Consider the following 27,901-nt stretch of genomic DNA (forward strand, 5'->3'; position numbering starts at 1 on the left):
TCTACACCTCCATGACCATCTTCATCTTTCATTAATGTGACAACCTCTGATCTTGTCTTTTGCCTCCAGGGTTCCTCCTCTTCAATTTATTCAGAAGCATAAATCAGACTGTGTCACTCCCTTATATAAGTCCTTTAACTCATTGTCCATATTTCTTACCATAAAATGACTTTCAAAATCACTCAAGACACCATACTTACTGCCTTGCAAGCCTCATTCTCACAGTCTCTACTGCCCTTCTTTCCAAAATGCATGCATTCGCTCACCAAGCATTTACATGTCTTGCCTGGAATTCCTATCTACCTATGCTGGATTCATGTCCATTTCTCTAATGGGTTGTTTTGATGTGTCCTGGTTACCAAAGTGGGTTCAGGTTCAAGAGCTTGACAGAGCCACAACTTTGTGCAATTCAGGCTCAAGGTGAGGGCTTTGAGAGGACAATTCCTGTCCTAATAGGGAGCCTTCCTAGACTCTCTTTTCAAAGGTAGTTCCTCTCCCCGCCTTCTCTACCCCTTTTATCTTCAATTTCTGTGTTGTGATAATTTCCTTCATAGCTCTTAATACAACTTGTAATTTACTTCTAACTTACTAATTTCTCTCCATTATCTCCCTCACTCTTAATAAATTTCAAGCTCCATTAAAGATCTTGCGTATCTCTTTCATGGCAGTATCCTAAGGGTATACAGAGGGCTTCAAAAAAGTCCTTCTGGATGAATAAATTAAAGAACAAGTGATAGTAATTAACAATGACAACACCTGATTATGGTCTTACAGTCCTCAGTCAAGAATCATTTAGTAAATGGCACCCTATTTTTAGTTTTGTTCTAGTGATATGAATCATTCAAAGGAAGTGGAAAATATAAGATTATCTCATTCTCAAAGAATTTATAACCTAGCTTGCGATATAGGCATACTTGCAACAATGTAAACCTGACACAGAACAATCCATGCGCCTGCTCATTACCTCACTTTACCTATTACTTTTACTGTTCTGGGTTCTTTAAAGGAATTTTTAAATATAATGCATCATACTGATCAAGGAACTCATAATTTGGAGGACCAAGATAGATAAGTTCATATGAGGAATTATGAATGACAATATAAAGAATAGGTAATTAGATTCAAAAAGTTCTCTAGGGGCCTCCCTGGTGGCGCAGTGGTTGAGAGTCCGCCTGCCGATGCAGGGGATACGGGTTCGTGCCCCGGTCCGGGAGCATCCCATATGCCGCAGAGCAGCTGGGCCCGTGAGCCATGGCCGCTGAGCCTGCGCATCCGGAGCCTGTGCTCCGCAACGGGAGAGGCCACAACAGTGAGAGGCCCGCGTACAGCAAAAAAAAAAAGTTCTCTAGACAACAAATATTAGGCTCCCAATTTTCCCTGAGACACAGTTCCCTCATGTGTAACAAGGTTATCGCAAAGATCAAAACACAAATTATATGAATGTCTTCTGTAAGCTGTAGATAACATTACAGATTCAATATATGGTAATATTAAAAATCAAAATAAGTTAAACAAGACACTCAGAAAGCACAAACGTTGTATTATTCAAAGGCGTTGCCCTTGGTTTTTCACTGTTCTTACTTAATTTTAACTGCAATATTCTTAAACATGAAGGGAAACCTTTATCAGGCTTGTGGAACTAAGGAGCATTTCTTGGTCAAGAATACCTTTCCTTGTGGCTCACACATTTTCTTTCATTTAAACAAGCACGTATCAAATACTATTTAGCACTGTGTGATGTGAGATGGAGAATACAAAGTAAAATAAGATTCCTTTCCAGAAAGAAAGATGCAAGTTAAGAGATAAGATGCAAAACAAGTAACAAAACTGAAGCCTGGCTCCCCTGATGCCAATGGGAAGACATGGAGAGTTGCACAAAACAAGACATAAAGTCACTTTGTGAAAGTCTGTTTGACAGGTAACGTGCTCAACAAATATCTGTGGTATAGCTTCCATCCTACAGGAGAGATTCTTACTTTTTACTTTATTCATTTCTGTATTCCTTGAAATATTAAGTTTGTGTAGCTTTTATTTTTTTTTTGCGGTACACGGGCCTCTCACTGTTGTGGCCTCTCCCGTTGCGGAGCACAGGCTCCAGACATGCAAGTACAGATGAATGTTACGGACTGAATGGTCCCTGCTTTGGAAGACTGATGACCCATTCTGGCTCCTCGTTACACACATTTCTTCTGTCAGATGGTGCCTGAATCCAAGTCCATCCCAACACACAAACTGACCCCAAGCCTTCCTAGGGTTTAGGATCAGGTAAACTCGGTGTTAAAAAATAATCAATTTGGGGCCTCCCTGGTGGCGCAGTGGTTAAGAGTCCGCCTGCCGATGCAGGGGATACGGGTTCGTGCCCCGGTCTGGGAGGATCCCATATGCCGCGGAGCGGCTGGGCCCGTGAGCCATGGCCGCTGGGCCTGCGCATCCGGAGCCTGTGCTCCGCAACGGGAGAGGCCACAACAGTGAGAGGCCCGCATATCGCAAAAAGAAAAAAAAAAAAAAATCAATTTGTTTCAAACGGTCTTAATGTAAAAATGTTCTGCTTACCTTGGGACCTGATCGAGAAGCATTTCTACGGTTTTTATCTAGCACGAGTCACACTCTGGGTTTAAGAAGAAGGGCTGGAAACAGTATCAAAATTCCATTTCCGAAGTTGAGAGACTAATGGAATAAATGAGAAAGATGATGAACAATGGAACCTAAAGCAATAGCTAACTGGGAAAGAGGATGGGAAATCTGATAAGACTCTAATTGTATAACGTTAGCTGAGGTTTTGAGTCTAGGAAATTATGGTTTCACTAAAAAAAAAAAAAAAAAAAAAAAAAAAAGCATGGTTAATTTGTGAAGAAGACTCCTGAGACATTTGATTTCTAACAATCTTACAACCACCTAAATTTAAAGGTTCAGTATTCTATTCCAAATACTCATTGAGACATTCATTTGAATAACCATTGTTATTTTTCCCGTCTTAGCAATATATCGAAAATACAATTAGCATATAACTGGAAGATACCTACCACTTTTATCCTGTTAGTCATTAAATCTAAAAACATAAAGACCACTGTAACTTTATAAACTCCTAGTGAGAGTTTTCCATAAAGTCATTGTAAAGTTTTTATAAAGTCAGTTTTTCCAAAAGAAACTCACTCTAATAGTTACACTGCTGACAAGTGAAGTATTGTCCTAAGGTGTTACCTCTCCTTTCATGCAACATAAACCACCACCTCTTGTACACTGGAGAGACTTATGACTCAGGTTGAAAACAAAGCAGTTCTGAGCTGGGGAAGCATATGGTGGCTTCACCTGTGAGTTCAGAAGCCCTGTGGCAGGAAATGAAAAGAGATCACAGAAGGCAGGCACCATGCAGTGCAAGGAGGACTCTCCAACAAAAGAAACCAGCACTGACCAGAACCACACATTAGCAAACACTGATTGAGAATGATTTATTAAAGTCCAATTAGTATGTTTTTAAATTTCAAATAGTCCATATCTCCTTCAGAATAAATGCGCATGAGTAAAGCCCAAGTTCATTTGTTTCCCTTCCACTATAAAATGCTCTGTATTTTGTGTAAAGTCTGTGCAAACACCTTTCTGCTAACCGGTTCCCCATATTCTTTCCAGTTTGGGCACTTGTTGAGTCTGCCCTCTGCTCAAATGGTGACCATGCACTAACCTCCTCCTTCCTCAATAACCATTCTTCTTCTGGACATCTCTCTCTCAAACATACTCCTGACTTTCCCACACCTGCTTCGTGACTGTGACTTTACTGGTTACTTATTATGACAAACTGGTGCAATAATTAGTTTACCTGGACAGTTGAACAGGTATCACCTAATATGGCGGCATCTATGGGGGTGACCTTAGAGAATACACAGTATCCAGTCACATACCAACACGCTCAACCCATTTGCTACAGAAGCTATTTAATATGAAGATGATCCTTTATTCACTCGGCATGTTTGATTTCTTTGCATTGTCTTCAATTCTACACTAGAGTTGTGGCTACCGAGAGCTGGATCATCTATTGCTCAAATGAAATTTGGAATTGCTAGACATATTAAGTAGGGTATCCTGGCTATTTGTGGCAGTTGACTGTTTCTAGTCCATCTTGTTATATAAAAAAGTCACTCTCAACTAAAGTAACCACTGCATTTCCTTTGTAAAAAGGTAATTTAACTGGCTTTCCTCACAATTGCCACCTACATAGGGCAAAAGCAGGAAATCCCCTTTTATAAAAGGTAAGAGCATAAAAAGACATTTCACATAAAAAAAAAAATCCTTCATGGGAATATGTCCTAAGTAAATAATCAATTATATGGACAAAGCTTTATGTACATAAAATTTTTGCAACATTATTTATAATAGTGAAAATTAGACATAACCTAAGTAGTCAACAATACAGGAATGGTTAAATAAACTGAGTTGCATCCATTAAATGGAATATTATATAGCCATTAAAATTATGTTTTTGTAAAATTTTTAATGCCATAGGAAAATGTGGCAATTATGCAGTGGAAAAAACAAACTGGTTATAAAACTGTTTACAGTATGATCCCAATTATATAAAAAGGTATACAATATACATATAGGCATACAAAGGGGAAAAACTGTTAATGGTGCTTACTTCTGCGTTGTGATATTATCAGTATTTTTTCTGAATGTTTTATACATTTCTGTATTTTTCAAGTTTTCTACAATGACTATGTATTATGATACAGAAAAACACAGGTCATTAAAAAATTCCTCTGATGAACTAATAATTAGAATGTACTTGGATATTATAAATATGTGGGAACAATACCACTGTGCTCATCTCTATAACTTTTATAGAGTACAACATATTCTTCTGATAATAAACTTACATTCCCTGTTTGTTTTATACATGTTACAACACTTTAATAAAAAAGGTAATATTGTGATTAGATCATTGTTTGTTTCATAACCTAAACAAATACTGGCTTTGACATCTAGGTTCTTCTATTTCCTAGAAGATTTAAAATTAATACCCTTTTATCTTTTTAAGTACAGCATACTGCATACATACATTACATGCATGCTTTCTAAAAAAGTAATTCTAATTTACAGTTTTCCTACATAAGGAAAAAAATGGAGTTATGATCGTTTAAAAACAGTCTATAGTCTTATCCATCACAAGCATGCTGATAGGCATAAACATGTTTATTAAATGAAATGTATCCTTTAAAAAGAAAAACAGGGAAGCCTGTATGTAAATGAAGTTGTGGATTCAATTAGTCAGAATGGATTCTGACTTGCACCAAACCACACAAAATCTTTTGAAGACTAGTTAGTGTAGTGTAAATGGACACTCCAGAGTCTGTTTATGAATTCTATTGCAAGGTCTCCACTTTCTACTTTCAAAAGGAACGGGGAGTAGGATGAGGGTTGTCCCATAAGCTAATTTTTCAATATACATCAAGTCTTGGTGGGTCTAGGAACAAATACTGCCATGGGTTAGTGTTTAAGTACACGAGTGTGTTTTTCCTCTCTCTCACACCTCACCCTGCCCCTGCCTTTGGGAAAGGGGAGGATGATCATCCCTCAGTAGATGATGGCCGCGACTCATCTTAGTTAGTTTCCTTTCTAAACCACGGAGTGGTCGTTGCTGTGAACTCCAGCCAGAATGGTGTGGTTGACGGAGGACGCTGAGCGGTCGGAGCCTTCCGTGGGGCCGCTGGTGTTCTCACTGCGCTGGCAGCAGAGGATCTGCCTGAAGGTGGCGCTCATCTCCTTGTCGCGGTAGGAGTAGATGATGGGGTTCATGGCAGAGTTGAACTCGGCAAGCAGAAGGAAAAACTTCTCATAGGCCAGAACGTCACACTGTGGGCAGCACACGTCAAGAAGTAACAAGACCAATCCAGGAGTCCAGCAGATGATAAAGGCACCTGCGAGGATGGGGAGCGGGATCGGGAGGTTGAAAAAAAGAGAGAACAGAAAAATAGAATGATGAGGCGAGCAACCATGGGGTGAAACGATTTCAGTTCAAGGTAAAAATACTGAGCTTCAAAGCCACCGGATAATCATTTGCAATAAAATGTTCATTTTCTGAAATAATCAGAAAAGGTTTTGACGATAAAATGAGCAATTGAATAAAATCTCATTAATTCAGACCTTACTATAATTGAGTATTTCTGAGACACTGATGATGATTATTTTGAGCAAAACAGAGTTTGCTAAGCAATTGCGGTATGAAATCGAGACATCCTGCAGTCAGGATACACACTTTGATGCTTATAAAAATACAGTTTTTTTGTTTTTGTTTTTTGCGGTACACGGGCCTCTCACTGTTGTGGCCTCTCCCGTTGCAGAGCACAGGCTCCGGACGCACAGGCTCAGCGGCCATGGCTCACGGGCCCAGCCGCTCCACGGCATGTGGGATCTTCCCGGACCGGGGCACGAACCTGTGTCCCCTGCATCGGCAGATGGACTCTCAACCACTGCGCCACCAGGGAAGCCCAAAAATACAGTTTTTAATGGTATAAGACAGTTTTCACACAAAAGCACTGTGACAAACACCCTTTAACATTTAGTTGAGGCGCAGTTTCTGGATTCGGTTTGACTGGGCTCAAATTCTTGCTCTGCTATTTAACAAACTGGGCGAACTTAGGCAAATTACTTTCCTTTTTTAATTGACGTAGAGTTGATTTACAACGTTGTGTTAGTTTCAGGTGTACAGCACAGTGATCCAGTTTTGTGTATATATGTATGTGTGTGTGTGTGTGTGTGTAGATACACATATATATGTACACTTTTTCAGATCCTTTTCCATTATAGGTTATTACCAGATCCTGAACACAGTACCCTATCCTACGCCATAGGTCCCTGTTGTTGGCAAATTAGTTTTTTACCTCAGTTTTCTCATCTGAGAAATAGAAATGATTCCATTTGCCTCATTTGGGGTGTGGCAGGAGTAAATGAGTGCCCAGAAAATAATAACCCAGTAAATCTTACCAGAAACAGCAGTAGCAATAATATTGTTATTATCTGCTCAGCAGCACGGGCCTGTTTGGAAATAGCAATTTCCAACAGTAAGATGAACATTTACTTTTATTTTAAGTCAACTATCACTTAAATGGTACTTTTCTATATGTTTTACAAACATTAACTCAATCTGTACCACAGCTGTAGGAGATAAAAACTGTTATCTCATCACCCAGAGGAAGAAGCTGAGAAACAGAAAAGTAAAATAACTTGCTCAAGGCCACGGTCCTGGAAAGTGGCAGACCTGAGGCAAACCCCAGAGTTTCTGCTCTTAAAGGCTGGCTCCAGAGTCCATGCTCCAGAAAACACTATGTTACATTCCCACTTCTTAAATTAATAAAATTAAATCTTTTAAACCAAAATTTTATGCTCTAGATGTTTCCTATTTAAATTCTCTCGCTTCCCCAACTCTTCTAAATCATGAATATTTTACTATAACTGTAAAGGGATGGAAATGCAAATTATGTTCTTAGTTCCAACTTAGCTCCTGAAACCACTCACTTGGCTCCTAGGGGAAATGGAGGTTGTGAAATAGCATTAAAATCTACCACTGTATTACCCCAGGAATGAGCTGGGGATCCTTGGCTAAGAGAACGTGAACTGGTGGGCACCATCATGTCCCATTACATCTTACTTGATGGGCCCCCCTAATTGTGTAATTGTGTAATTAGGCTACACAATGAGCAGACAGGGAGTAGGGATGATCCTAGAAGTGCATTTGAAGCTTTTGATTTAAATGGCACTGGCCTAGGTGAAGGCAGGCTTGGACTGGGGTCGTGAATTGGACTAGCCTCAAGGAATGAGTTTCACAAAATGTAAACAAATGAGATTTAGTCTCCAAACAGCCCAGTTTTGAATGTGAGCTTTCTTTTTTTGAAACTTTTCAGCAGGGAAATGAAAATAAAGCAAGGAGCAAAGTATCCCCATAAAGCTCTTTGTTCTAAACACAAATGTGTATTGGTTTTAAACTGCTGTTCGCTTTGAAGACTGGCCAAGGTGCTTCATTTTCTAATAAATACAATACCTTAGACTTTGCTTAGGGAGAAAAAAAATATTTCAAAAATCAGGAGATAATAGCCAAGGAGCTATTTGAACTTCAAGTAAAAATGTTAATAAAGCATTCATTCCAAGTCCTTGAATTTCCTTGCTTGAAAATCACTCAGAAAGCTAAACATAAAGGAAAATCAAAGGAATGCCTCTTGAGTTTCAGAAATAATGCATTATTCATTGAGAAGCTGGGAAGGGAATTATTCTCAGGATGGAAAATGCTTGGATGGAAAATACATGGTCCCATTATTCCATTTACTTGGAAACTAAAAACATGCAGGCCCTTCATGAATGGGAGAGCATTCTTTCAAGTCTCCTTTCCCCTTTCTTTTATCAAAGCTCTAGTTGAGCTCAAATTCAGAGCTTGATTAGATACCAGCAACATGCATCTCAATAGATTTATTTTAAATAACACGATCTTTTTCTCCTTCCAGGCAGCAGAAGGGAAGACCCTTATTCTCATGGATTTGCTCAAGCTGTCTGACTTTCTTCAAAAGTGGCAGAATTCAAATACAGTCATTTGTTGTTTATACCTTCTTCTAATTTTTAAATTCAAAAAGAGCAAGATCTTTGCGATAAAAGCCATGATGGTTTCAGGAACTAGCCCAATGGGCCTTACCAACCCTGCAAGGAGCCTAGATTAGAGACAGGAAGTGGGGACACCATAGCCTGACCAGGAGCTAATACACACGGGTGCTTCACTGAGGAACTCCAAGTCCTCTCCCTTCTTCTTCATTAAAAGGAACCGTTTTTAGTAGTATTATAATTAGGCCCAACCACACCTTCCCAACACTCTGTGTTTGGATCTTTGAGACCGGATTGAGTAATTTAAGAGACTCATAGTACAGGCCTCAAAAATCAACATCTAAAATCAATCATACAGAGCTTTTCCTTCTCCCTTCCCCTCTCTTTCACAGAGGTGCCGAGGATCAAACTGACCAAAAGCTGAAGGTGGACTACCTCAGTGGAAAATGGGCCCTGGAAAATTCCAAGGTGATTAGGCTTCTGAACAATCGTGATTGAACATTATGAGATCAACTTTGCTCAAATCATGGATTTACCACCAAGTTTCTAAAAACAAAAACTACAACCAAGCCCCTTTAGGAAAAAGGAGCCAACCATAATCCAGTTGGGTCATTGAACTTGAGATGTGCATTGGGGACCCTTGATCTGTAACCTGTGGACAGATTACCAACACATAATCTGTAGAGACTCAAGTGCACACCTATAAGGCAGGTTGATAAGAATGAAAAGAACCTCCATCTCCACATCTGTAAAGTGGAGAAATAATAGCTCTCTGCCTACTCCATAGAGTGTGGCGAGGATCAAACTGAGATAGATATGACACGTAAAAGCCCTCTACACACTGCATATCTACCTGACTACACTACCTAGTGCCATCATGGGAGGCATAATGTGTGTAGGCTGGTGTAGCACAGTTCCAGGGCAGATTTCTTCCAGGGCAAAATGTGGAAGCATGTTTTGGACCATGAAGACCTGGCATTTCAAAAAGGTCTGAGATGACACCATCCTAATGATAAGAGATTTCTAGGACTTGCAGTTGGATGTGACAAGAATAACAAGAAGGAAAACAGAGGAACAGAGAAGCATGGAAGCCCCAAATCATTTTGGAGTTTCTCATGGGTCAGCTCAGTACCTACCAAGATGATGAATAAGATAATGTGGTACTCAGTAGGGACAGTCCTTTAGGTAGTTTGTATATTTCCAGAACATTTCTGATGGACGAATCCCCACAGATCAAGGCATAAAGCCAAGGATGGTATGCAATAGCATGAAAGAAAGAGGAAGCACAAGTAGTTTGTGGTTGCTTATTGTAAAGCCAGAAGCAGAAGTAGCAGAAGATAAGATGTTCAAGACCGTGAAGACCTTGTACATAGCCTGGCAAAGATATTTGAAATTTTTCCAGTCTAGCATTGATTCTCAGCCCCAGCCACATACTACAATAGCCTGTGGAACATATAAGAAATAATGATCTTCATCTATCCTTCCTCCCATGAGATTTTAATTTCATTGGCCTCATTGGCCAGAGTCTCATTTAATATACAACACTGTAAGAGAAGGGAAGAAGAAAATGATGTGGATAAAAATAAAGGCAAAACCATCAGATATTTCCAAATTCCACAGGTGAAAGAAGAGCCTGAACAGAAGCAGTGGCAATGGGAGAAGAGAGGTATGAAAGGATTGGAAAAGTATTTAGAAGATAGACTGCATGGAATGGATGAGAAAGATATGAGTCTAGAAAGATTCCTAGATTTTCCATTTGGGTGACAGAAGGATGGTGCTACCTTCCACTGAAGGAAGAAATACAGGAGAAAGTATCAGTTGCTGTTTTCTGAGGGTAGGTGAGGAGAACACAGATGGTGCCCTAGGTTTTATTTATCTTCAGCTTGAGGTACCTGCATGACTTCAGATGGAGAGGCCTTAAAGACACCCTGATGGGCTCATGGCAATTTGAGTCCTTTAAGACTGTTTCTCAGTGGGCTGAACAAGAGTGGTTACATTTGGCATGATTTGCCAATATTGCAAGTAACATGGGGAGGAGAATAATCAAAATATATCTGTGGTTTGGAATAAATAGCAGAAGTCGCTCTTCCTCGAGCGAGCTTCAGTCCTTTCTTCTACATCTGTCAAATCAATCTGTGAGGGCCCCGGTGCCCATGAAGATGGAAGGAGAGATGCTGGAATGTGGAGGCAAAAAGTAGGGAGGAAGGAGGCTGTTTTGGAAGAAGGGGTCACAGCTGCAGAGCAAGATCAGATTACCACACCTTCCCTGAAATCTACACACCCCCATCAGCTGAATAATGCTTACCATCTGGTCTCACAATTAGAGGCTTTTTTCTAGAGGGACTTTTTCCTAACTAGTTGAACTTTGCTTATATTTGGAACATAAGGACCAAAGTTAAAAAGAAAAAAATGTCTGACAGAGAAGACCTCAAGGGAGGGAGTCCAAGGTTTTTGATGAAAAAAACAGAAAGCACTTCCAGTCTGGTTGGTAAATTTGTGTTTTGACAAAAAAATCAGACATCTTACAGATCTAAAATGAGTCAAGGTAAATCCATCCTACACTGCTGCTGTGTCCGAGTTAACCTCTCCTTGGCCTCGCTCTTCTTGCCTCTCAAATGAGGATCTCAGTCCTCCCTACGAAATCAATGTGTGTTAAACCATGTTAAGATGGGTCCCCGCCTCTCCTCTGCCCCCCTAAACATGTTTTCGGATTTCCACCCAGCTCTGTCTTGGAATGAACTAACTAGAATAAGACTGGCTCACCAGAGCATTATTACCCACTAATATCTAAAAAACAATGCTACTCTAAATGCCTAACAAAGGTTTTTCTTATAAGCCCTTATCATTTTTAAATAACAGGTATATTTTAAACTTAAAAAAATATATAATTTATATATATGCACACATACATATATACACATACATATACTATATAAATGTATATATAACAAATATGTATGTGTGTTACATACCCACACACATTCAAAACATTCACTGCGTCTTAGTGTCTTAAAAAAGACAATGAAAAAAAAAAGACAATGAGATTTATTTTCTTTCACACAAGACCCAAAGAAAAAGGGATAATGTCACTTACATATTCTTCACATAGGAGATAATTCACCATTCTCAGAACAATTAAATCTGTTTTGCCTCCTAAACATAGTGATTACAAAATTTTTCAAACACAGATTTCCCTCCCTTATTTTAAAAATGATCAACCTTAAATCTCACAGAAAATCAGTGTTGTCACCCACAGTTCAACACCGTCTACTGAGAAAATGATACTAAACTTATTGCATGACTGTGGTCTAGCTGTTACCAAAGTGATTTGAATAACACTTATCCCTTAAAGGATAAATGAAACTCCCCCTGCCCAGGATCTTTCCTTAGAAAAAGTTCAACATAAACAGAGAATTTGTAATTGGTTTTACAACATATTTAATTTTTCAGCTATGAATTAGGATTCTCCCAAAATGGTACAAGTCTAAACGACTACTGAAATCTGGCTGAAAATACGCACAGAAGATAGCTGATGACAGAATCCTGTGGATTTTATTCTTTGCAGTTCATGAACTACTGGATGTAGTAGTTCATGGATCGACAAGATATGTGTTACCCAGAAGACAAAATTCGAGGACGAAAAAACATAATGGAAATTTAATTTCTAATTCATTATTTTACTAACACAATGAGGGGAAAAATTAAAATTTAATCCAAAAGCAAATTCAGAAATATTCTTGCAATCTAAAAATGTTTATTTAAAAATTATGTGTTTATGTATGTATATATATATATAAATGGCTATATATATATATATATATATATTTAATGGCTGAAAGACACAGAAAGAAGAGCAGAAACTGTGAATACGATAGTGCATTTGGAGACTGGCTATGTCTCTTACAGTTGCTAAATGCTCTGAATTGATGCTTATGAAGTACAGACTCTTGGCAGAGTAGGAGGGAGGCAGTCTGTTCTACAGTGAGATAGCTGTGTGCCTAATATATCTCTTGTTATCAGAAACTTGTATTAAAAAGTTTTTTTTAAGTGATAAAAATGATTATTCAGTTGGGAAGTGGGTATTTAGGCTAAAGACTTCCAAATTCAAATCATAAACATATTTTTGTACATGAGTTTCAATCAGTTTAACTACACGTTCAGAGTAAAATATCGGTTGCTCAAAACTAAGACAAAATATCACAAAGCAAGTTCTAACACACAAATCCTGAATAAAAATCAATCAGTTCTAAAGCCATCAAAATAAACTGCATCAAGATCACTTCTCAGAATTTATCCTATAGATATATTTACACATAATACAATTATGTATGTGCCAGGAATTCTTTGCAGCATTGTTTATTTTTAAGAATTGGAAATAATCTAGGCAACCACAAGTAGAGAAGTAAAATAAATTAAGTTGATTCATAAAGTGGGATTCTATTCAACTTTCTAAAGTTCTCAAGAAATTCTATCCTTACCAAATGATCTCCAAGATAACACTGTTAAGTAAGAAGAACAAGGTGTTAAAACATACACATAAAATGGTATCAGTTATGCTTCAACAACAGAGACAAAAAAAGTGTGTGCACACGCAAACACAGATACCCTATAATAAGCTTCAGTTGAGGCTAACAATTAATCTTAAAAATGTTTAGAACACAAAATTATAAAAATGATACCTTCAATATTTTATTTGAATTTAAAATACTGATTTGTATTCATTTGCCAATCCTTTTAGCCAAGGCTTTATATTTGAATATGGGTCTGTTAACTGGAGTTCTGCATCACCTTCCAAGCAAAGCCACACCAATAAAGCATCACATACTAACTCCCTCCAAATTGGCTTCTTCAAAGTGGAGTCAGAACTTAAAATTCTTGCAAAGCAGTTTGGGTACAAAAACCTTGCTGATGTTTTATGGTTTTCCCCACACTTACAGTTGTTCTCCCCAGCAAATTTAAAGCAGTTTCTTTTTGCAACTTGTCTTCATTGAATATTAACAAGGCCGTCCTCTTAGCTTTCCCAGAAACGTTTTCTCGTTGCCCTCATTTTTATTAGATAATGTGATATTTACCTAGTTACATTATTGTTAGAATAACCTGGCACTTTAGGAGCAAAAACAATTGATTCTTGGTAACTGTCAGAGCGGAATGACTTGGTCTTAAGGCTATAGTTGACTAACCCTTTTTAAAAAATTCATCTAAATATATGAGTGTATACTATATGTCAGGTTATTCTAGGTACTGGGGATGCCACAGTGAACCAAACAGAAAAAACTATCTCCCCTCATGGAGCTTAGGTTCTAGGAAGGGTGTGAAAGACCTTTACTAACAAAATAAATCAGTAAAATATCTTTTAGAGGAGAACAGTATTTGGAGACTATGGGAGAGCAAGTGAGGAAGAAGGAGGTCAGCTGGAGGCTCACACAGTGCTCCAGACGAGAGCTAAGGGCGGTTCTGAACATGAGAGGGTGGTGATCACAGACACAGGTTGATGGTCAAGCTGATATGATTCGCTGATAGACTGAGTGCTAGGAGGTCAGTGAGGACAGTTCAGTGGGTCTTGAGAATGTAAGCCTCATTGTAGTAGATTCAAGAGTGAACAGGGGCTTCCCTGGTGGCGCAGTGGTTGAGAGTCTGCCTGCCGATGCAGAGAACACGAGTTCGTGCCCCAGTCTGGGAAGATCCCACATGCCGCGGAGCGGCTGGGCCCGTGAGCCATGGCCGCTGAGCCTGTGCGTCCGGAGCCTGTGCTCCACAACGGGAGAGGCCACAGCAGTGAGAGGCCCGCATACCGCAAAAAAAAAAAAAAAAAAAAAAAAAAAAAAAAAAGAACAGGAGAGGAACTGGACCCTCCAAGTACAGACAAAGCTTTTAGGCAGTTTTGCTGCAAAAGGAGTAAGAGAAAAGTGGCTATGGGCATGAATTACTATGTTTTACAAAGTTTTTGTTAATAATCAAGTTGGTTAAGGGAAAGCTAAGAATAGGTATATACTCTGTATGTGTGTGTGTGTGCATCACATATCCCTCACATATATGTTCATATACGTACAGATTTTTAGATTGCTATACCAGAAATTGATTATCAATTATATCTAAACTGTATACTTTAAATATATGTAGCTTGTTATATGTCAATTATACTTTAATAAAGGGGGGAGGGGAAAAAGAGGGGGAGAGGGAGGCGGGGAGAGAGAGAGAAACTGAGATAAGAAAGATTGAATTAGCACCAAATCATCTTTAGTTTGTTTTTCCCATCTTTTAGCAGGAAGCATCTGTCTGGCCCTCTCAGAAGCATGCAGGGAGCTTAGTGGCTCAGACTGTGTGTGTGGGCAGGGAGAGGGGGCAGGGGCATGGCTGTCCAGCCATGTCCATGGCTGGGTGGTTGAGTCTTTCAATCCAGGAAAGAAATGCTAGAAAGCTCTTTTGGCTTCAGAACTAAAGCTCATCTGCATTAAATATGACATTCTTATCTTAAAAGAACAGCTAACAGACTGGGGAAGATTTATAATCCTATTAATGACGGAATGAGTAGTAAATCCATGGATACACCCATATACTGTTGACAGAAGAGTCATCTGACCATCTTTTTGGAGGCAATTTGGCAATGTCTAAATTTAAAATGTCCTATCTAACAATTCCACCTGTAGAAATGCATCACATCCAGAAATACCTGATGCAGCATATATTACGAATACAGAATGCTTGATGAAGCAATATTTGTACTGGGGGAAAACTGTAAATATAAACATTTGCTGACATTATATATAAGTGGAGTAGTAAGCAGCCATCACACAGACTGACATTGCTCTACTGTACTGACCCACGTCAGAAGATACACAAATTGTGTTAAGTCTGTAAGGTTACAATATTCCATTTGTTATAAAATTTCTACAGATATGCATATATACCTTACATGTATTATAAAAAGTCTAGAAGAATACACACCAGATTGTTGACAGGAGTTACCACAAGGAGGCAGGGTGGCAGTACGGACTTTAAATTTTAATGTAAATATTTTTGTAATTTTGGGTTTTTTACAAAGAGCATGTTTCTCTTTAATAATTAAGGAAACAGTTGACAATATTCAGGCATTATTCCCACAGGCACTCAAGAAGCTAGTTGGTGAGGAGGAGGATGGATTGAGGCTCCTTGCAGATAAAATTTCTTTTAACCTCCCAGGCTGCGCAACTGGAGGATTTTAAGAGTCAGTATTCATATTTTATAGGAGAAAAGAGATAGGCCTGAGGTCACATACTGTTTCTTTCCCTTACTAGTTGTGTGACAAAGGACAAGTTATTCAATGTCACTGAGCCTCAGTTTCCTTATCTGTCAAGTGGAGATACTATGTATTTTCAACACTGCTGCAAGGACAGAATGAGACACCCTGCAGGTAGAACATAAAGCATGAGGCCACCTAGTAGGCTCCCTCCATTTTTTCCCCTTTTGTTCTCCTTCAGGGAAAACTCAAGGAATAAATCTATAAGAAATATGGATATCCAGGGCAAACTGCTATTGGTTCTCCCAACCTAGAGACAGCAAACTGTGGGGCTGTGTTCTCTGGTACACTGCCACCTCAGCCACAAAGGGACCATCAGCCTGCTTTCCTTCAGTTCCAGAACCTTCTGAAAATCCCCACCAGCATTTCTTGATGAGCTCTCAAATTCCAGGTCATCCCCTTTCTTCTTTCAGTTGGAAATAAAAGGAGTATTTTCTTTTCATTTCTTACTTTTAGAGCCTACCTCATATGAAAAAGGATTTGAGGTAAGAGACAAATTAATACAAGGTTTAAGTGATCCTTGATTTTCCTATGCTTCAGGCAGAGGGGAACAATTTCTAAAGAGTAATGGGCCACCTTAGCCTGTTCTGCTGCTCTCGAGTTCTGGAAACAATGAAATCCTTCTGGCTTCGGAGAGCCTGGGAACACAGGAATGGAGACGCTGTACTCAGCCTGTTCAGAGCTGGCCAGCCCGTGGGGGGTCTCTGGGCAGCTTGCTCCAAGTTTCTCTGGGGTGGATGCTGCTGCCTGGCCACGCGACAGTGTGGAACCCTCCATGAGGAGAGGCAGGACTGAGTCCCCCCGTCAAGGCCCAAGGCGGAGGCCAGATCTTCCTCCTAACTGTGAAGCTGGGTGAGGCTGTCTTGTTTTTAACGACAGGGCCTGACCCAGCTGAGATGTTTGAAGAAAACAGATAAAGCAGGGAAGGAACTGGGGAGCAGACGCAGGCCTCACATTTCTGTTGCCCACAAGTTATGGCTGAGGAGGGGATGGTGGGGACGGATCGGGCCATGAAAGCACTGAGGGTGGGTGGTCAGCATTCGATGCCCTCCGGCCACCTCAGTAGGATCGGACCCCACCCTCCTGAAACAGCTGGGCTGCTGGGAAAGGGCCAGTGCTGAGAGAATTCCACCACACTCTAGTTTTGGCAAAAGGGGAAAAGAAAACAGATAAAACAAAAAATTTTCCTAAGAACAAATGAAGTCAAGAGGGGTGGCATGTTTGCTTTTGTAAGGAAAGGGAAGGGACGCTTTGGACCACCCCAGACATTTCTCTTGCTTTTCTCGTTACATTCACCCACCCACTTCACATACATTTCTTAATAAAAGACCTTAATCAGTTCGGGCTTACAGAGAGAAAAATCCTGTTAGGGAAGATGTAAGCTGTGGCGATTCATCTGCCTACTTTTTGCTCCAAGCTGTCAGTAAAATATCTGCTTCCAGTTTAGACTGGAGAGAGAAATGGACTTTCCTGATTTCATCCAGGGCTATGATGCCGATGTAGATCTTCAAGTCTAATTTGTAAAGTCTTGTTACCTCTTAAGATTTTAAACTCTGCTGATACTTTTCAGTGCTCTAATTTTTCAAAATTACTACTGATGGTTTCCTTTTAATAAACCTTTATTTTTCAGACACCTCCTATTTCTTCCAGTCTTCTGTGGCTTTTGATTTTAACTATGTAAAGTTATAAAGTGCAATTACACCTTTTAAATGCATTTCTACAAGATATCTTTTATAATGCCCAGTTGAACTTATCAGGGGCAACCCACATATGGAACATATACAAGGCATCTCAAAGTGTGAAATGTAGTTGCTTAGTCTGACTACTGACAGTTTATTCTGCAGTTTGCACTTAAATATATGATTTTTAAAATTTCCCCATTGTGCTCCAGGGTACAACATGGAAAGTAACCCAACACTTAAATTGCTAAGAAAAACAAAGCAAAGGATCAGCAAAAATAGTATCATTCCATCTTATTAGATGGAATAGTATAATAAGATTAGAAAGTTCCAATAAGATGGAACTATTATTATTATAATACAAGTGAGGTTGCTTGATTAAAGACTTCTGAAGAGTGTACTACACATGAACATTTATCAAATATATAATACATGTAAGTGTGGCTTAAAAGTTGGGGCTGAGGGTGAGTAACTTGTATATGGATGTGCAACTTTTTATTCAGGCAGAAGAAATTTTTTCCTGCATCCCGCCTTCCCACCCTCCAACCCCCTTAGCATATTCACAAAGCTCCAACAGATCAGAATTGCACACAGATCATATAGGGAGAAAACTTTGTATCAGTGCTATCTCTTGCATAAGTTATAGACACCTGTGTTCTCCAAAGGAGAGTATTCTCATCATACTTTCTTTGATGATCATAAGACCTACGGTAGAAGAAAAAAGACAACTAGAAAGATATGGAGAAAGGCAGGATAAGTAGCAAGAAAAAGAACTGGGTATTGACTAAAATGAGCTCTTTAAAGTTTTTTTTTAACTAAGCAGATACCCACACTACTCTTGTCAATGACTGTCATCTCTATGGCACTGCTGTCGAATTTTCATCATTTGGGGATTATTTCATAGAAGTTACATAAAGTTCACAATCATAGAAATTTTAGAGGAAGGAAGAAAACGTTTAATAGAAAAATGGGGGTTTCAAGAAATCCTACTAATAAAACTTGCAATCTTGCAAAACTCATGTTCTCACTAGCCCTCAGATTGTATATATATATATTTCAGGAGTTGAAAAGACTGGTGGTTCTTAATCATTTCCATGACATCAGCCCCTCTCAGAGTCCAATGAAAGGCAATGCTCTATCCTCAGGGGAAAAAAAAGTGTCCTAAAGCAACTTTTTGCTTACAATTCTAGGCAATCCACACCAAAATCTCTGGACCAAATTATTTTTTTGCAGTGTTAGTTGTGCTTTCAGGAATTTTAAGTCTGTTTGGCTTTGTCTAGTAAATTTGGAATTGCAGAACTATAACAGAGAATTTACATAATTTGGCACTTTTATTCACCTATGTATGAAATTAAAACTTTTTTAATGCAGATTAATATGCACAAAGAAACATGAATTTAAATCCAACTTCAATACTAGTATTGTAGTGAGGGTTTCCACCCCAGATAGAAATAGTCTACAGAGAGGCAGTGTGAAACTATAAAAAGAACATTACTTTTAAAATAAGGAGAACTGGATTAAAAATGTTTTCAAAGTTGCGAGGGGCACGCGAGGATCTTCTGGTTCACTGCACACATCTATGAGATGAAGACAAGAGGTCTAAAAGAAAGGTCTCCCATGTTGTCCTTTCTACAAGCAATGGGACCATCTTTTGCCCCCACACTGACTTCTCTGGGTCTCAGTTTCCTTATTTGCAAAATGAAAGAGATCCCTTACAGTTTGAATAGTCTATGGCTAACTAAACTACAATTTTTAATTTGTCCCTTTGCTACAGGAGTTAATTCTTATGTATGCTACAAGCTGCAACACTCATAAAATCAAGCCGTTCATGGAGTCTACGTCACCTTACCTCCAAAACATCCGATGAATGTTTTCATTGCACTGGTGCAAAGAAAGAACAAGTTAATTCCTTGCAGTGGTAGCTACCACATGAAGTAACAGATTTTGATTGATACCAAAAAAAAAAAAAAAAAACCCTGATAATCTTCTTAGATGACTCAAACATTCAAACATGAGGCATTTATTTTTTAATGCAATACAAATGATTCCAATAGAACACATGATGATTCTGGAGATGTTTGCAATTAATATTAATAGTAAAAAGTGCTGCTACATTTTGTTACCCAGAGACAGCATACTATGATGCATTCTCTTATTCACATCATGGAGTCACTAGGAATTTTAATTCACAATGAACCTTTAACTCACAATATTTGAAACGGTTTTATTTTTTTTAATAATCAAAACTCTAGGAAATGCTCATATTATAAAGTAAAAGATAAAAATAGCCATCCTTTTGGTTAAAAGAAAAAGGACCTATACTAAGATGGCTCAGAAGTTATTTCAATACAATTCAGTCCAGAAACAATAACACCAAGCAACTATGTTGTGCAAGACAGTGTGTTAAATGTCTTTGGGGGAGGGGGGTGGGGATGAAATAAGACATAGCTCTGGCTTGAAAAGCCTAGAAACTAAAGTTGAGAAGAAAGGCATTTTGTGCAGCTAAAAGGGAAACAGAAGAAGGAGCACCAGAGGGAAGGAGAAAGGAAACAGGGCAAGAGAAAGTCACTGAGACTTTTCAAACTTGAATGTGAACATGAATCATCTAGGGATCTTATTAAAATACAGATTCTGGTTTAATAGATCTGGGGTGGGGTCTGAGAGTCTGCATTGCTAACATGGCTCCTGGGTAATGCTGATTTTACTTGTCCATACATAACACTCCAGGTAGCAAGGGTCTAAAAGACCAGTACAACCTAACAGAACTTTCTGCAATAATAGAAATGTTCTATATCAGTTATCCAATATGGTAGTCACTAGGCACCGTGACCAGTGAGCACCTGAAATATGACAAGTGTGACTGAGAAACTTCATTTTAAAATTATTTAATTTTAATGAATTTAAATAGCTATATGTCTAATAGCTATCCTGTTGGAGAGTACAGGTCTAGATAGACTACGCAGTTAATTTAGAGCAAACTGCATGGTAGGCCTCAACTTCCTGAATACTTATGAAAATCAGTCTAGTTTAGGACTTCTCAACCTGGGCACTAATGACATTTTGGACTGGATAATACTTTCTTGTTGAGGGGCTGGTCTTTCCATTGTAGAATGTTTAGCAGCATCCCTGGCCTCTATCCACTAGATGACAAAGGCACCCACCCTACTCATGAAAATAAAAAATGTCTCCAGACATTGCCAAATGGGGGGAGGGGGGAGGGCAAAGTCAGTGGTGGAGTAATGCTTTTATATAGAAAAGCATATGAGGTGAACAGCAACATCCTTAATTATAACCTAAGTATTTGCATTAGTTTTCTACTGCTTCCATAACAAATTATCATAAACGTAGGAGCTCAAAACAACAAATTTATTATCTTATAGTTCTAAAGGTCAGAAGTCCGAGATAGGCTAAAATCAAAGAGTTGGCAGGGCTGGATATCTTTCTGGAGGCTTTAGGGAGAACCCATTTCCTTGACTTTTCCACCTTTCAGAGGCCACCTGTGTTCCATGGCTCATGGACCCTTCCTCCATCTCCCAAGCCTACAATCCAGCATAATCTCCCCATCTGAAGGTCCTTAATTTCATCACATCTACAAAGTCCCTTCTGCTGTGTAAGGGGACTTACAGGTTCCAGGGAGAAGAATACAGATATCCTTGATAGGCTATTTTTCTCACTCCCATTGCATTAAAATGAAAACTTAAAACAGTGAATAAAGTTTTCCCCCAAAGTCCTGGAAAACTGTGATTTTATTCTGTGCTGCAAGTACTTTCCTAACTGAAAACATTTTATAGCATTTCCATTCACACATAAATTCATCTAAGCAAGAATCAAGTTTTTCTACTTTTACTATTACAGTTCTCATGCACTGCCCCATGCCTCCCCAACCCTGTTGAGATCACTAGTATAAAATTATATTGTTTATATTTCTAACACTCAACAAATGAGAAAATATCACTTATTTCTAGATCTTCGGATTTTCCCTAGAATTTGAGAATTCCATTTATATATGTATATAGTTATGGTCCTAGTCCATTCACACTGCTATAACAAAATACCACAGACTAGGTAGCTTGTAAACAACACAAATTTATTTCTCATTGTTCTGAAGGCTGGAACTACAAGATCAGGGTGCCAGCATGGTCAGGTTTTGGGGAGAGCCCTCTTCTGGGTTGCAGACTGTCAGTTTCTCATTGTATCCTCACACTGTGGAAGGGGCTAGGGAGGTCTGTGGGGTCTCTTTTATAAAGGCACTAATCCATTCATGGGGGCTCCACCTTCAGCACCTCCCAAAGACCCCACCTCCTAAGACCATCACCTTGGGGGTTAGGTTTCAACAAATGAATTTGAGAGGGACACATCAGATTACAGCTGTTATATTTACTAATTCTTTAAATTTCCTTTAGATTTTTTTTTATTATTTCCCTTAGAAATGAAATGAGTATTTGATTTTCTGAACCCTCATGCAAAATCTTCATCAGCAACCTCCCAGCATTTTTCAGATTTTTGCCCAAGGGCTGGGGCATTTTCAGTTATAAAACAATTAGTGACTATGTTAATTAAATCAAATTATTGTTCAAAAATTTAAAAACAAATCCTTTCTTTAATCTGTTCCTATAAACTGCTCTTTAGAATAAAAGCTTGCATCTGTCCAGCTGTTTCTGAAAGAGAAGGGTGATGAAGAGTAAATAAAGCCAGATGGCATTTACACTTAAGGTTTCTTTCTCTTTTTGAGTTTGACGTACAAGATGTGACAAATTGTCTTTAAAAGCCCATTTTCCCAGTCTTGGGAAGTTAAGCTTGGTGAGGTTGACAAGAGGCCATGGTGGAGGAAGAAGTGGTGGCCCAAGGATAGAGCATTTGCTGACTCACTTTCCCACCACAAAGGGTGGCAAACTGAAACCAGGCTTTAATTTAACTCTTTTTCTGCACTTTCAGAGATACAAGAACTTCCATTCATAGAAGTCTATAGTGGTAGCATGATTAGAGAAGTGGAGGAAGGAGAGGGAAGAAAGAGCAGGTAGATTGTGTTCTGGTTTCATTTATAGGGAACTATGAGAGGTAGAAATGTACCAGAATAGAGTACTTTCTGCTGAAATAAAGCCACTGACCAAATTCATATTTTTCTATTATAGGTAGTCTTAAGGGTTTCCCTCCCTGAAAAGTCCATGAATGAGACTTCCATTCATGGAAACGTCCACGAATGACACAAACAACTTTCTCCCTGTACCTCCCAGCTAAGTATTGATATAAACACAAACCCTGGAATAAATACAAGAGGCAACCAAAGAGAACTCTGAAATGCAGAAAAGGAAGGTGAATGGATTAGAGACCCCAGGACTAAATGGTCTTGCAATCCCAGACCTAACATAAGAAGGTCAGCCAAGCCCAGACCTTCCAGACCCCCAAGCTATCAACAGAAGGCAGCCCAGGTAGGCTCATTCACCCCTCAGATCAAATGGGGTACCACCAACACCACCAGGCTAGCAAGCAGCACTGGCAAAAGGGATGGATCAGGAGCACCACTTACAGTAAGCAGCCAGGGAAAGCACTCTCCTTACTCACCAGGCCTAAGACTCCCTTCGCCCAGTGAGAGATAGCAGGCAGCTAGCAGCACCAGCAAAGGGGATCCTGACACAAAAAAGCCCCACCTGGGAAGTGTTCTCCTTCCCTGCAATGTGGGGGAAGGAGTGAGGAAAAGAGGATCACGGTACAGCAAGCGCCAGGAAGTACGTTTGTTCTCACTGGCAGAAGAATTCCTCTCTCCACCCCCACCAGAGACACTGGGAGGCCATACCCAGGGAAACTCCTCCGTCCCCTCAGGTGGAACCAGCAGGGACCATGGGATCCTGAGCAGCCCCAAATAAACCAAGTTGATCAAAATAGCATCGCAAAGTCTCTGAAAATGCTAAGCCCAAATGGGATGACTGCCTGATAAAAGATTTAAATAGGACCTTGAGTCTCCAAATATAATAGCCAAAATGTCTAGAATACAATGAAAAATCACCCATCACATCAAAAACTAAGAAAATCACTACCTGATTGAGAAAAGAATCAGCTGACACTAACACTGAGATGAATCAGATGTTAGAATTACTGATAAGGACTTTAAAGCAGCCATCATAAAAATGCTTCAACACACAATTGCAAATTCCTTAGAATGTAAAAATAAATATCTCAGCAAAGAACTAGAAGTTATAAAAAATAACTAAATAGAAGTTTAAAACTAAAATATGCAATAACAAGAATAAACAAGGGGTTGAACAGTAGAGTGGAGATGACAGAGGACAGATATTAAAGAACCTGAAGACACATCAATAGAATCTACTCAATCTGAACAAGAGAAATAAAATAGACTTAAAAAAAGGAAAGCAAAAATCCACAGTGGCAGGGACTGGGATGATAACAAAAGATCCAACATTTATATACATCATCAAAGTCCCAGAAGGACAGGAAAAAGGAAGTAAACTTAAAAGAATATTAGAGAAAACAATGGTTTAAACTGTCCAAATTTGGCAAAAAATATATATAAACTTACAGATTCAAGAAACAGTATGAAACTCAAAGAGGATAAATACAAAGAAATCCACACCAAGACATGACATTTCAAAATTAAATTTTGAGAAATTAAGCAAAAAAAAAAAAAAAATCTTGACAGCATTCAGGGAGAAATGACACATTACCCATAAAGGAACACCGATTCAAATAAGAGCAAATTTCCCATCTAAAACCATGACGGCCAGAAGGAAGTGGTACATTTTCCAAGTGCTGAGGGGAAAAAAAAAAGAACTGGTCATCTTCAAAGTCTATATCCCGCAAAACTATCCTTCAGGAATGAAACGAAAACAGAGACATACTCAGATGAAGGAAAAAAAAGAATTTGTTGCTAGCAGACCTTCCTTTAAAATATGGCTAAAAGAAGTTTTTCAAACAGAAAGAAATGGTAAAGGAAGGAATCTTGGAACATCAGAAAAAAGAAAAAAGGAAAAACAACAAAAGGAACAGAAATATGGCTACATACAATAGACGATTCTCCTAATGGGTTTTATAAAGCATATTAGATCACTGAAACAAACACTGAATATTGCCCGATACTCAAGATAATTATATTTAAAAGTGGGGAAAGTAAAGGGACCTAAAAGGAAATAAGGCTTCCACACTTCAAAGTGGTAAAACACTGATATCAGTAGATGGTCATAATACCCAGAGCAACCATTAAGAAAACAATACAAAGAGATACTCAATAACACTGTAAATCAAGATGCAATCCTAAAAGCCCTGAATATCTACTTGGGATTCTGTATATCAGGTGGCTAAATGTATACAAAAGCATAAAGTCATTCAGGGAAAAGTCCTGGACTGGGAGCTACCTCACTCTGGGATAGATCTAGAATACAGCATGATCTGAACCTACCTGGGAATGTAGATCACCAGAACTTACTGGGCATCAGTTTCCACATCTTTGAAATAGAACTGGCTGGAGAAATAGGTCTGTAAGACAACCTGGGCCATTTTTAGGGCTAAAATGTGATTGTTCTATAAATTATGGATCTCCATTCTTCTCATCCACTCTGTGTTATTCCTTATGATTCAGATGTCTCTAAAAGTGCTCTGAAAGCTGTGCACATTTATTTGTATGCACATTCAAGGGTCTCACAGATTCCAGTAAAGAGAAGAAGTAAGAGGAGGAAGAGACTTTAAATGTAACATATACCCATTGGAGTCTGGACCATTTCCACTTAGAGGAATTATTCATTTTTTTCCCGCCATTGGTAGGAAATGAAAGTAAGCAAAGTATTTATTCCTGTTCACTTAGCATTCTTCTTAGATCAACCTATATCAAATCTCTGAAACTAAAGGGATTATAGGAAAATTGGCTGATTCCCATCACAGTACAATGATTTAACATGCTTTCACTTCTTCAGCTGGCCATGCTACCCTAATCCAAGTCTGCATCAGTGGTCCAAAAATAATTTACCTTTGGGAAGTGCTAGGTCATATATGGATTGTTTGGTACATTAGACAAAGAAATACATTTAATACAAAAATACCCTTCACTATGCTTTATAAATAAGTATAAACACCTTAACTTTATCATAAAGGTTAAAAGCCTTCTGTTTTCTTATCAGTAATGTGTAAGGATTAAAAAGACTCTAGGGAATTCCCATGGCAGTCCAGTGGTTAGGACTCTGCACTTTCACTAATGAGGGCGAGAGTTCAATCCCTGGTCGGAGAACTAAGGTCCTGCAAGCTGTGCAGCATGGCCAAAAAATATATATATATAAATAGACTATAAACTTCCTTCAATCTCTCATGTTGTGTGACCAGAATTAATTATTTTTCCTAAACAGAATTAGATGGAACCACTCAACAAGGCAGTCTAGCTTGGTGGTTAGGAGTTCAGGCTTTGATGTCAGATGTACCTGGACTAGAAAATGCTCTGGTCTGTGTACTCTGGTCTGTGCTGGCTGAGTGTCCTAGTTTAACATCCTGGGTCTCAGTTTATTCATTCGTAAAAAAGATACGGTCATACCTACTTTACAGGACTGCTGTAAGAACAAAATGAAGTTACATACATCAAGTGCTTGGGATATACTAAGCATTCTACAGCAAAAACATAATTTTGGAAACAAAGTGAAGCATTTCAAGAGGTCAGATCAGTAAGGGTTACGGCACAAAAATACAAGTTCTTAGAGATGTTACCTCTGAAGCCAAAATTCTCCTGTGTTCACATTTGGGACTCCCAGATCATTTAGCACATGACTACAATGCTGGGCTACCCTCTGTCTCCTATGTTAGTACAGTCGTTAACTCCTCCCAAACTTGGTGTAACATGTTCCATAAAATAGGGTAAAATTCTACTTCATTTGTATGATGTAACTCTGACACTGGTGATTTTTTTAAAAAGCTTATTTCAAGCCATGTGTCCTTTTCTTTGAGGGAAAACCGAGTAAAGACATGTAATCATTAAAAACAGTATCTCCATAATTTTAACCTGTACTAGAAATGTAAGCTTATCTTCTCTTTTTTAATACCAAAAAGATGCCAAATGGTTACCTAAAAAAATGATCTAATAAAAGCACACATTCCAATGATTCTGTGGTAGAACTTTTGTAATATTTAAATAGTTTCCTTGGATTTGACTCTTACAACCATTAGCGTTGATAACCAGCTAGTTTTCTCCTAGGCCTCTTTTAGGACAAGACTCTTTAAATTAAAATGATTTCTATTTAAAAAATATAAATATATTTAGAAAGTATAAAATATAAGGGATATATCAGATAAAATATAAGTAATACCAAAATTTCTATAGTGATATTGGATATACTTTAAGAGGCCAACGTATGGATAAAGGAAGTTTCGGAAAATTATGATATGAGGAAATCCTTCATTGATGCAAAATGGATTTGGAACAATATTTTAATTTTGTAATTAAAAAAACCTTAAAATTAAGAATAAAATAACTTCTACAGATGTCTTTACAGTTTCTGTTATTACAATATAGATACCTAACCACAAAAACTATCATGTGTTTGAAAATATTAAAAATGTATTCATCATATCACTTTAACAAAGAGGACAAAAGGATAACACCATTGAGATTAAATCTTATTTAAGAATTTGATGGAAATGATGTCACAGACAATCAATGTTCTTGATAATGCACTGTTCAGTGAATAGCATCATGGAACCATCAAGGGACGGGTAGAGAGAAACTAAGACTAACAGACATGCGTGGAGGACAACCTAGAAGGATTCATTAGAGACCTGGCAGGCCCCCCCCCGCCAGGCACTGAGGGCTCTAATCCCCTTAGTGCTGTAAAACGGCAAGGGGTAAAGGTTCCAGGTTGCTCTTTGGTGGAAGAAAGTGCAGACACAGAAGTAGAAAGACAGTGGAAGAACCATACAACCACCTACATGGAAATAAAAAGGTTACCCGTAAAGTGAGAATAATCAGACTGACCTCAGACTCTTCTAAATCAGGATCCAGTAAAGCAACATCTATAAGGGTTTGTAGGAAACATCTCTATCCATTAATTCTATATTCTCTCCCTCATTCACATGTCAGGATAACAGAAAGACCCTCTCAGATTATGTTACTGTCTGTGTGATGGGACTATATAGGTGACTATTCTCTTCTTTTTCAATATTTCCCAGTTTATCTGTATTGATCATATATTACCTCACAATGGAAGAAAATAAACATCATTAATAAAAACTTAGCTATTAAAGCAGAATAAAAAGAGAGTAGAAGATGGCTTGCTATATCCAAAGAACATTTGAGATTTCTGATTTATATCAGTTAGATCATTCTAAAATTTTCATACCAAAAAAGACATCCTTAAAACACACACACACACACACACACACA

At 38.5% G+C, this 27,901-nt stretch overlaps 1 protein-coding gene across 6 annotated transcripts in view; it reads right to left on the reverse strand.

Annotated features, from left to right (window-relative positions):
- Positions 1-3,411: 3,411 nt before the first annotated feature.
- Positions 3,412-27,901, reverse strand: part of LPAR1 (lysophosphatidic acid receptor 1) — a 159,911-nt gene continuing 135,421 nt past the window's right edge. For 5 of the 6 annotated variants that reach the window (XM_060102029.1, XM_060102026.1, XM_060102025.1 and 2 more), the window contains exon 4: positions 3,413-5,909. In XM_060102029.1, the coding sequence (XP_059958012.1) occupies positions 5,608-5,909 (302 nt within the window). In that variant the 3' untranslated portion in view covers positions 3,413-5,607. Of the gene's footprint in view, positions 5,910-27,901 lie in introns of all 6 variants that reach the window. The other variant, XM_060102030.1, reaches the window with a different exon arrangement.

Source organism: Mesoplodon densirostris, chromosome 6, assembly GCF_025265405.1.
Source record: "Mesoplodon densirostris isolate mMesDen1 chromosome 6, mMesDen1 primary haplotype, whole genome shotgun sequence".
NCBI lineage: Eukaryota > Metazoa > Chordata > Mammalia > Artiodactyla > Ziphiidae > Mesoplodon > Mesoplodon densirostris.